This window comes from Ovis canadensis, chromosome 16, assembly GCF_042477335.2.
Source record: "Ovis canadensis isolate MfBH-ARS-UI-01 breed Bighorn chromosome 16, ARS-UI_OviCan_v2, whole genome shotgun sequence".
Classification (NCBI taxonomy): Eukaryota; Metazoa; Chordata; class Mammalia; order Artiodactyla; family Bovidae; genus Ovis; species Ovis canadensis.
Window position 1 is genome coordinate 84,314,413 of NC_091260.1, and position 11,020 is coordinate 84,325,432.

The 11,020-nt window shown below is 59.6% G+C and overlaps 1 protein-coding gene across 1 annotated transcript in view; it reads left to right on the forward strand.

Annotated features, from left to right (window-relative positions):
• LPCAT1 (lysophosphatidylcholine acyltransferase 1) overlaps nt 1-4,939 on the forward strand; it is a 37,903-nt gene extending 32,964 nt beyond the window's left edge. The window contains exons 13-14 of the mRNA XM_069556347.1: nt 1,713-1,851; nt 2,857-4,939. Coding sequence (XP_069412448.1) covers nt 1,713-1,851; nt 2,857-3,041 — 324 coding nt within the window. The 3' untranslated portion in view covers nt 3,042-4,939. The remainder of the gene's footprint in view (nt 1-1,712; nt 1,852-2,856) is intronic.
• Nucleotides 4,940-11,020: the final 6,081 nt, after the last annotated feature.

Genomic DNA, 11,020 nt, shown 5'->3' on the forward strand with positions numbered 1-11,020 from the left:
TGGAGTCAGTGATGCCATCCAGCCATCTCATCCTCTGTCGTCCCCTTCTCCTCCTACCCTCAATCTTTCCCAGCATCAGGGTCTCTTCAAATGAGTCAGCTCTTTGCATGAGGTGGCCAAAGTATTGGAGTTTCAGCTTCAACATCAGTCCTTCCAATGAACACCCAGGACTCATCTCCTTTAGGATGGACTGGTTGGATCTCCTTGCAGTCCAAGGGGCTCTCAGGAGTCTCTCCAACACCACAGTTCAGAAGCCTCAATTCTTCGGCGCTCAGCCTTCTTTATGGTCGTCATCACCAGATACAGTCCTGGTACAAACCCCGTCAGCTCAGGAAGGTGAAGGAGGGGAGCCCCGGTGGCTCCTGGCCTTTCTCAGACAGACGGCAGGGTCGTCTCTGGATGTAGAGACAGGTCCCCTCACTTTTGGCATCACAGATTCAGGCTTCAGGCCCGCTCATCCCCCCAAAGCGTCTCAGCGCTGGTGGGTGGGAGGCACCCACGGGCCGGGCTGGACTCTGGGGCTCTGGAGGCTGCGAGAGAGGCTTGTCTGCAGATAATCTGGTTCGACAAGCCTAAAGAGGAAATGAGATACGAGGGGACTCAGGAGCTGTCCGCCCCACAGCCCCAGGCCGGGGAGGAGGAGTGGGCTGGGCCCCGGGGGCGGTGGAGGCAGCCCCCCACACGGAAACCAGGCAGAGGCTGCTGGAAGCGCCTGGTGGCGGGTCTCCCACCTCCTGAAGGCTGTGTGTGTGTGGGTGGCCGGCTCGTCTCACTGACAGAATTCGGTGAGTCTGGGCAGGGCCTGAGCTCTGCCTGGCCCGGGGAGCAGGTGTCCCGCCCTGGGGAGCCCGCCTCCAGGCAAGAGGGCAGAGTGGACACTCCAGAGGCCCTGGGGTCTGGGAGCAGCTGGGCCTGGGGCCCCAGGCCACAGAGTGGGGAGCAGAGCCCACAGGCGGCACGGGGGGGTGGCCCCCAGCTCTGCCACAGCCTCGGGGGGCCAGGGGCCTCCTCCAGAACTGGTTGAGAGGGGTGGCGTTGGGAAGGTCAGCCGCACAGGGACAGGGGCTGCAGGTGGGTCTCAGCCCGGTGGTGACCGAGGCTGTGGGTGCACCCGCCGGTGTGGCCTCACTGTGGCTGTAAAACGCCCACAGCGATGACCATCAGAGAACCCTGAGAGGACAGGCCCGTCACTCACAGGTCCTGGAGGGCCCACGGCGCCCCCGCACAGCGAGCTCACGGGGAGAGAGTGGACGGGCTCTGCCTTTGGGGGGTGAGGGGGCCTAGGGCTTCGGGGCTCACTCTTCAGCGGTGAATTCAGAGCAGAAGGGGGGAAGTTAGAGGAGGAGGGAAGAGGGGGTCACTGCGGTGGTCCACTGTGTGGATCACTAGGGCTCCTTGGAAGGGGACCTCAGGGGCTGGGGGCCGGCCTTGCTCCTCACCCTGCGGTTTTGCCAGTGACCACAGGTCACGGCCGTGGTGTGTTGACCCAGGGGGATGTCTGAAGTGGGCGCCTCGTAGGCAACGCCCGAACGCCAGGCCATCGCGTTGCAGCGTCCACGGCGCCGTGTCTGGTGGATTTCAGACATAAGAGCGGGGAACTCAAGGCCCCAGGGCTGGGTCGTGGAGCTGAGCTCCTGCCCAGCTTGAGAGCGGAGCAGCCCCGGGCCATGTGGCAGGGGAGGCCGCTGGGTGACGCCCGCCCCTCCCCGCAGATGTTCGGGTCACAGGACGGCAGTGTCGAGGAGCACGCCCTGTCCAGCATCCTCAAGACGGCCTTGGGGGTGGCGGAGCTGACCGTGACCCACCTCTTCCGGGCCATAGACCAAGAGCGGAAGGGCAGGATCGCGTTTGGTGAGTGGCCGGGAGCGGCGGAGGACTCCCCAGCGCCCCCGGAACCTGGCAGGGCTGGGGCGGGGCTCCAGCCTCCTCTGTACGGTGGTTCACTGCACGGTCCGTCTGGCAGGGAAGCAGACGCCTCGCAGGGGCTGCTGTCGGGCGGAGATCAGGGCCGCTGGGAACAGGAGGGGTTCCGCCCTGACTCCTAGGGCACCTCCTCTCCGGGGGGCTTGGCCCTGGCACTTGTCGCCACACATGGTGGGACGGCTGCGCGCCTCGGGCAGGAATCCACCCGGGCGAGGGCAGCAGGACCCCCCGAGGGCAGCCGGCTCATCCTCTGACGAGCCGTAATCTCCCTGAGATAAGAGCAGAGTTTGCTCAGGAAAGGTCACCTTGTTTGGCTTTGTTTTAAAATCACATCCAAATGTCAGGAGGAGCCGCCGCGCCTCGCTTTGGGTGTGCACGCCTGCGGTAAAGGGGCCGCGGGGAGCCGAGGCTGCCGCTGCTCTGAGCCCCCAGACTGCAGACCCCGTGGAGGCTGTTCCCACCGCCTGAGGGAGCACGGGCGCTTCTCTGCAGCCGCCTGGAGCCTGCGGCGCCTTGACCTGGGGCTCAGAACATCGCCGAGCCCCCGGGGCACCCCCAGCAAAGCCCCAGGGCGTCCCCCACCCCGAAGCTGGGACCCAAAGTCACCGGGAGACAGGGCACAGGCCCCGCGAGGGCTCAGGGGGCCCCTGCACTGGGTGTCCCCGGGGCACAGCCGAGGCCATCTCAGGACGCTGAGCACCCGGGACACGCCGCAAACGTGACGCTTCAGTGCCCGGAAGGGCGAGGCCGAGGCAGCGTGGCGGTGCCCCGGACTCCGCAGGGACCAGGGCGCCGCAGAGAAACGAGCACGGGGCCTCCTGGGCGTGCACGTAGATCCCAAGACGCCCCCGGGTGTGAGGGGCGCCCGGAGAGACGCCAGACTGGAGGACTTGGCCCCCCATGCTCCTAACCAAGGTGCCCGTGTCTCTCCAGCCGACTTCGAGAGGTTCGTCCAAGCGAACCCCGACTTCGCAGAGGAATACCTGTACCCCAAGCAGACGCGTCCCCGGAGCTGTGCCCGGACACCCCCGGCTCCCACCCCCAATGGTTTCTGCGCCGACTTCAGCCCCGAAAGCTCGGCCACTGGGACGGAGCCTGTTCGCAAGAAGCTGGACTAGGGTGGAAGGGTCTGGGGAGGCCAGGCCTGTGCTCAGCCGCCAGCCCGTCTCACACTCCCACGCGTGCTGCCCCTGCCCTGCCCTCGGCCGGGTCCGGGGTGGGCCGGGCCGGGCGGCCCTTGCACGCCGCCCGAAGGAAAGCCACAGCAGCTCGCGGGGCAGCTCTGGCCCCGCTTCCGAGCGGCGCGTGGGGGGGGCCCTCAGTTGCTTTGTCCTCACCTCGAGCCCCCCATCCTCTCCCTGGGCCCTCCGGTCCGGTCCGGTCCGGGCAGTGCAGGCCGGCGGCCTCCACGGGCATGTGAAGGCGTGACTCCCGCCCGCGTGTCAACTCCAGCGCAGTCCGCCACCCTCCTCGGAGCCCGCGGGCAGGGCCGCTGCCGGTTTTTAAGCATTTCTATATTTGCAGGAGCTCGTGAGCCTTTTGTAAACTTCATTTAGATACTTCAGGAAACATTCAGCCTTTTTTTTACGAGAAGAGAATTGTTTTTCTACTTCGTTTTCCTTTGAGGGTCAGAGGATATTTATTTATTGGCCCTTTTTTGATAGATCCTGGGGCTCTCTGGGGCTTTGAGTTGACCTTCTCTCCAGCCCCTCCCATCTGGGCAGCCCCCCTGCCCCGCCCCAGCATTGGGGCACCACAAGCACCCCATCCTGAGCCGCCTTCCTGCCGCCTCAGCCCTTCTCAGCCCCGATGCTCTTACACCAGCCTAGGGTTTCTGTTTCGGGGTGACCAGATCCACTTCAGCGAGCGCAGGCTGGGACCAGAGCCCTGAGTGTGGGGAGGGGAATCCGGCCGCTGTGGAAACGGCGGGGGCTCCTGTCTCCCCGGCTGGCACTCCAAGGGCACAGTCAGTCCCCAGGAGGCTTCGCCAGCCGCTGACTCCCCCCAGCAGCCCCCCTTTCCCCCAGGTTTCCCGGGGTGTCAGGAGCCAGGGGAGCCTCAGGGAAGGGAGGTGTGGGGAGCAGGTGGTGGGGTTCAGGGAGACCTGGGGGCTGGGGTCCCTCTCTGTGCCCGGAGGTGGGGGGCAGCAGCTCTGGGCTCAGGGAGGGGCTCCAGGGGCCTCCTTCACGGTCACGAAATCACCTTGATTCATTTCCTCAGGACGTGATTAGAAACGTGTCCTCAAAGCACAATGACAGCCACACAGTGTGTGTTCCTGGAGCAAAGCTTCTGGGTTTGTTTGGGACTTTTTTTTTTTAATTTCTAAGGCGATTGGATTTTGTCTTGGGGCCATGGAAAGTGGCCACCAGGGCTGGAATTGCGGAACAAATATTTACTGACTTCCTGAGGCTCGGAGACCTGCGTGTGGACAGACAGAGGGACAGGCGTCAGGAAAGGAAACCCCCTTCACTTCCGTTCATTCCAGAGCCCCTCCCACCCCGAGTGGGCCAGGGGCACCTGACATCATTCCAGGGCGCTGGCCCGTAGGATACAGAACTTCTAGCACAGACTTGGCAGCAAGCAGGACTGCGGTCCTGACCGTAGAGCGCATGAAGGCTCATCTTCACAAGACAAGGCCCCGCGCCCGGCCATGAAGGAGGTGAACGAGCCGAGATGTTCTGAGCAGGGGCCTCGGCCCGCGTCTGTGGATGAAGGGGTTTTGAATGAAACGCTGCTGTGCGTTTTCAGGAAAAAATCTCTGATAAACAGACCTTGAATGGATGTTTGTTCCTCCTGATTCTCTTTTCTCTTTCGTAGTGACTTAGGGCCGTGGGTTCAGAGCTGTGAATGTACAGAGCTCAGGGGTGAATCCCCCTTTCGTGGGACCAGGAGCTGCAAGGGGCCCACCGCCTGCAGGGGCCCCTCAGGGTGCTGGGGGTGGGGGGAGGGATCGGGCAGCTCCAAAACAACCGGAGGTTTTCAATAGAATGAATAAAACATAGCGTCTTAAATGCTTGAGGATGTGTTTTGTTACGTGTGTTTTTTATTGGAAAGGCAACAGCAGGCGTGACTCAGGCCAGCACAGGAGCACCGTCTGCCTGAGGTTTCCTGCTGCTTTTCTAGGAGGCTGGGAAAGCACAGTCATTGAAATTCTGTAGGAAACACTTTCTGGATAACAGGAGGGTCTGGGTGTTTCACACTCACATAGACAGCAGCTGACGTTTCCCAGAACTCAACCTCCCAGGCTGTCTGCAGACCTGCGGTGTCAGTTTCTGTCCTTTCTCTGTGAAACCCACACCTCCTTCACACGCTGTTGAGTAGAGACCGGCAGGGATCTTGAATTCGGGCCCAGCGACTCAATAAAGGATTTAGAAATAGAAGGGAGAGCTGAGGTACTGCAGCCCCAAGAGCCAAACGTCGTGAATCGTGAACGCGGGGTGCTCCCGAGAGCAGCAGGAGGCCGGTGACCGCACTGTCCATCCCTGCGGCCGCAGTGTCCATCCTGACCTCCCCGTGAGGCAGTGATCACGCCCATGATGTCATGACCCCTCCCCCACACGCTCGCTTCACTTCCGAGAAAGTGGGGTCCCACTGCCTCTGCTGAGTTCTGGGGCCAGTGGACAGCGGATGCTCGGTCATGTGGGAAACGAGATGGTGAAGTTCCCAGTTACCACCACTGCCATCCCCACTGTAAATCGAGAGGGGCTGTGCACACACGTGATGCACACACTCGTACATGCACGCGTGTGCGTATATACAGGCACATGTGATGCACACACTCGTACATGCATGCACATGTGTACACAGGCACGTGTACACACATGTACGTGTGTGCACATACACATTTACACAGGTGTGTGCACGCACACCCAGGTACATGCATGTGCATACACATCACAGGCACATGCATACACGTACATAGCATATACGTGTATACACATGTGTGCGCAGGCACACGTACACACGTACGTGTGTGCACATACGTACACAGGTACATGCATACACATGCACGTATGCACACGTACATATGCATACATGTGTATACGCATGGGCACACAGGCACACGCATGTACGTGTGTGCACATACACATGTACACAGGTACGTGCGTGCACATGCACATGCACACATGCTCATGCATGTGCATACACATCACAGGTACTGCATACACATACATGTATGCACGTGTACATATGCATACACGTGCACACAGGCACACGTACACACATGTACATATCGCGTGTGCACACAGCATGTACACACCGGTGTGTGCACCCATATACATACACGTATGCATACACGTGCATACATGTGTACACACAGGCACACGTGCACATACATATACCTGTGCACCCAGGCTTGTGCACATGCATACACACATGTACACACATGCACGCGCGTGCATACACACGTGTACCCACATGCACGTGCATACATGTGTACACACCACACCCACACACGCCCGTCAGGAAGGCAGTCACTAGGGCACTGCAGTCCTGCCTCCCGGGGCTGGTGTGCGGCTGAGGCTGGTATTCTCTGCTCCCTTCCCCTCCTCCCCGCCCCGAAGCTGTGGTCCCCACATACCTTGACCAGTCGGGTCTTTCCCAAGAGAAAGGAGTCACATTTTCTTTCCAAAGCACCTGGAGCCTTTGTGGTCTTGCCTCCACTGGTCACAGGATCAGCTGGGAAGGAGCTGAGAAGCGCCCAGAGGGCCCCCTGCCCCGCCCCGCTGTCGTCAGCGTCTGTAACGGTGCCCCATCCTGCTGCCTCCCTGCAGGAAGACCCCCGACAGCTGCGACCACTAAGCGTGCAGAGCAGTGGCTGCACCGTGTCCCTCAGTAGGAGCATCCCACCCTGGGGAGCTGAGCCCTGGAAGACGGACAAGCCCAGGGCAGCAGAGAAGCTTCAGGGCAACGGCAGCTGACCCCACTCACTGTCCCCAGGCACCCCCCACCCGTGCATCCCCATGTCCCCATGCCCCCATAGCCCCTCTCCTGGGACCCGCCAGGCAGATGCTTGGGGAAGAGAGAAGACGCTGATGCTTCTGCATAAGTAAAAGGCCAGCCCCACTCACACTTCCCAACCACTGTGCACCACCTGGCCCCGAAGTCCCACAGGCCGGACACGTGTCCAGTGGACGGTGAGCCAGGACATCCCCAGACACAGAGCCACACAGGCCCCGGGGTCACCAGGCAAGGGTGAGAAGAGCTTTCCCTCGGCTCCTCCCACTGCCCCTCACCCCGCGTCACAGGTGTGGGCCCCACCAAGACCAGCTCGACACACATCCGACGTGCCACGGGCACCCCACTAGGACCGACCCCGGCACTGAGGTGGCCGACGCTGACCCTCCATCCGTCAGGCCAGTGCTTCTGGTGGGGACGTCCTCAGAGTGCCAGGCTTCCCTTGCAATGAACTAAACCCCTTCTCGACGTAACACAAGATGGGCAGTCAGCGGTGGTGAGCTCTGCCCTCGGTGGTGCTGGCGGAGACTCAGAGATGGGGAGAGGGACAGGGACAGCATTACGACAGGACAAGCCCTTCCCCTCCAGGACGGGAGGGGCCGGGGGCAGGCAGGGTCTGGCCAGAGCCACGCCAGCCTTGGATGCTCCTGGCTCGGCTCTGGGTGGGGGTGTGCGTCCCCCTAACCCTCCTGACCCTTGCCACCCTGTACTTGCTGGGCTGGCTGAAAAGAGAGGCCACAGCCACCACCCAGGTCCCACCCCGGATGGAGTACCTGAGATGCTCGCTGCAGAGCAGACACCGTGAGCCCCTCGTGTTCCCATGTGCGCGTCTGACGCAGCACACACGGAGGAGGAGGCCAACCCAGAGCAGCAGTAAGGGTCCCGTCACGGAGACGCCAGTCCCAGAGGGGAGCGCAGGACAGAAAAGACACCAAACAGACGTTAGCCAGACCTTTCCCAAATCTATCAGCTCAGACGGCCAAGAAGCTCCATTAGCCACAAACAGAAGAAATATAACAAAAATACCACAAGGCTCATCACAAAAGGTTCTGGAAGCCGGTGGTAAAGAGAAACTTAAAGGCAGCCAGATAAAAAGAAAATACTGCTGTGGAAAAAGGTAAGAGCGAGATGCATGTGGGAACCCGACTGCAGAAAAGTGTTATCTGAAGACTAGTGTTATCTGAAGGGAGACTGTGAAAACTTAAAAATGTATGGTAAGCCTCCAGAGAAAACAAAAACACAGAGGTAGCAGTTCCCTGGTGGTCCAGTGATTAGGAACCGTCTGCCATTGCAGGGGACATGGGTTAAATCCCTGATCGGGGAAGATCCCACAAGCTGTGGGCAACTACACCCGTGCACCAGGAATACTGACGCCCGCACCCTAGAGCAGGCTCTGCAACGAGAGAAGCCACTTTAATAAGAAGCCTGCACACCCCGACCCGAGGGCCGACCCGCTCACCCCGACCTGAGAAAAGCCTGTGTAGCAAGAAGAGACCTAGCACAGCCAAAACTAAATAAACAAAAATAAATGAATTTTCTGAAACCTAGAGGCCTAACTAACAAGCCTATAGCAGCAATAAAATGGAATGTCTTCTGATAATAATTCCATCCAAACTAAGCAGGACAGCAGAGAAGAGAACAGGGAGCAGAGAGCACAAATAGAAGACAGACTGCAAAGGTGAAATTAAATCCAACCGTACCAGCAGTTACACCAGACACAGGCCCCGAGCTCCTAAAGGACAGTTGCTAGGCCAAATGAAAAAACAAACAAAAAATTCTAACTATATGCTGCTTAAACACATACTGAAAGTTAAAAAACAGGAAATATATGTAATATGCAAACATAACTCTGAGACAGTTGATACGGCAGGATTAATACCGCACTAAGTGACCTTTAAGACCAGGAGGATTACGGTGTCAAGGCAAACACTGCAGCTGATACAGGGTTCAGCTCCCCCGAAGGACCCGTCATCCTAAAGGCGTGCGCCCCCAGCAACGCAGCTCGGAATGTGCTAAGCAAACACTGGCAGAATGAACAGGGGAAACAAATCGGCAAAGAGAGTTGGAGATTTTTCACACAGTTCTCTCAGTAATCAATAGACCCACCAAGGGAAGAAGCGCAATTATGCAGAAAATGTGAGCAACCTTTTTCACCAAAACTGACTTAATTGCCGTTAGAAATGCACACAAAGCAGCTGACGAAACACTCTTTCCCAGCTCAGGGTCCCGGCTCGGGGTCCCGGCTCGGGGTCCCGGCTCAGGGCGACTCTCAATAAACCGCCCGACAGTGTCTGTCCTCTCACAGAGCTCACAAGCAAAGCCTGAAAGAATGGCCAAACTCTTTGCAAGGAGCTCACCTGCAGCCCAAAGTTCCAGAATATTCAGAGGGATATACAACTACCCAGCACCCAAAGGGTCAAGTTCACAACGTTCTGCCTCCCATCAGAGGTCATGCAGGTGCAAAACTCCAGGAAAGATGACCACTCATTCACAGAAACAGACCCAGAAGTGACTCGGGTGACGGAATTAGCAGATGAGAGCACTGGTGATCACTACGCAGAATCGCTGGACTCAGTGTTCGAATGCCGGCTGGAAGCAAGGCTGGCCATGAATGGTGGAGATGCAAACGGTGTCTTTTAAAAGACACACGCCTGGACTTCCTGGCAGCTCAGTGGTGAAGACTCCACCTGCCAGTGAAGAAGATACGGGTTCCGTCCCTGGTCCGGGAAGATCCCAGAGGCCACGGAGCAACTGAGCGTCTGTACAGCTATGGAGCCAGCGCTCTAGAACCCAGGAGCTGCAAGCACTGAAGCCGGAGCCCGCGCTCCAGAACAACAGACGCTCCACGGAGAGAAGCCTGAGCTCCGCGAAGGGGAAAACCCGCGCAGCAACGGGGCCAGCACAGCCCAACGTGCGCACAGAAACAAAACCTAAAAAGACGCACGTCTGAACCCTGCAGAGATGAGCCACAGCGCCTGCAGTGCAAGACGCCCCGGCTGGGGTGCAGGGAGACCGACGCCACGGAAGAGACGGCGAGGAGCTCGAAGGGCAGCAGCAGGAGCTACCCCAGACAGCACAGAGAAGAGAGGCAAGCAGCTGAGGGCGGGACTTCAAGTTGCCGAGAGACCTGCCGCTGGAGCCCCCACGGGAGGAGGGTGCACCGAGGAATGTGCGAGGAGGTGCTCTCCCAAGCTGGACACAGACCGCGGACCCCCGGGTCCAGGAAGCGCAAGGATTCCAAGCAGGGGTGCCACGAGGAGACACACCAGGAGCACCGTCATCAGACGCTTAGACCAGACAAGGGACAGAGGCAGCAGAGCAAAGGACGCAGGGCGGCAGGGCGGGCAGAGGGCAGAGGGCAGAGGGCAGGGTGGGCAGAGGGCAGAGCTGCGCCCTGCGGGGTGGGCAGAGGGCAAAGGGCAGAGGGCAGAGGGCGGGGCGGGCAGAGGGCAGAGGGCAGGGCGGGCAGAGGGCAGAGGGCAGGGCTGGCAGAGGGCAGGGCTGGCAGAGGGCAGAGCTGCGCCCCGCGGGGCCACGGGACAGAGGACGCTGCACGCAGCAAAAACACCGCTTTTGCAGCGTGTATTTTCTTTCAATTTTAATTTTTTTTAACACCAAATTAAAAAAAAAAAAAAAAACAAAGAGAAACAAAAGTGTTTCTAAACTCAGAAGCTGAAAGAATTCATCACCAGCCAGCCGGCACACCTCACGGCACAGTGAGAATGCAGGTCCTTAAGCCTGAAGGGGACTCCGCTCTGGACTCGGGCCTGCAGGGGCTCAGCCGGAACCACGTAGGGGAACAGAAACACTGCTCCTCGTTACTCAGATCTCTGATCATCTGAAGCAAAAGCGACGAGGCATCCTGGGATTCGTGACACACAGGTGACGGCGGTGGCCGGGAGGGGCGACGAGTGGCGGCCCCGGGTCAGTGCAGAGGCGGCGCGCAGCGGCGTGCGTCATGCCGAGGGGACGCCAGAAGAGCACAGCAGAGAGACACGGCCCAGAGTCCAGCAGAGGCAGGCGTGGACTCAGAAACAAGCCCCCCAGCCTACAGGTCAGCAGAAACGCCGCTAAGGGGCGTGGAGGGCACGGTGCGGTGCCTGGGGGACTGAACCCAGGCGTTTCAGCACCACACTGA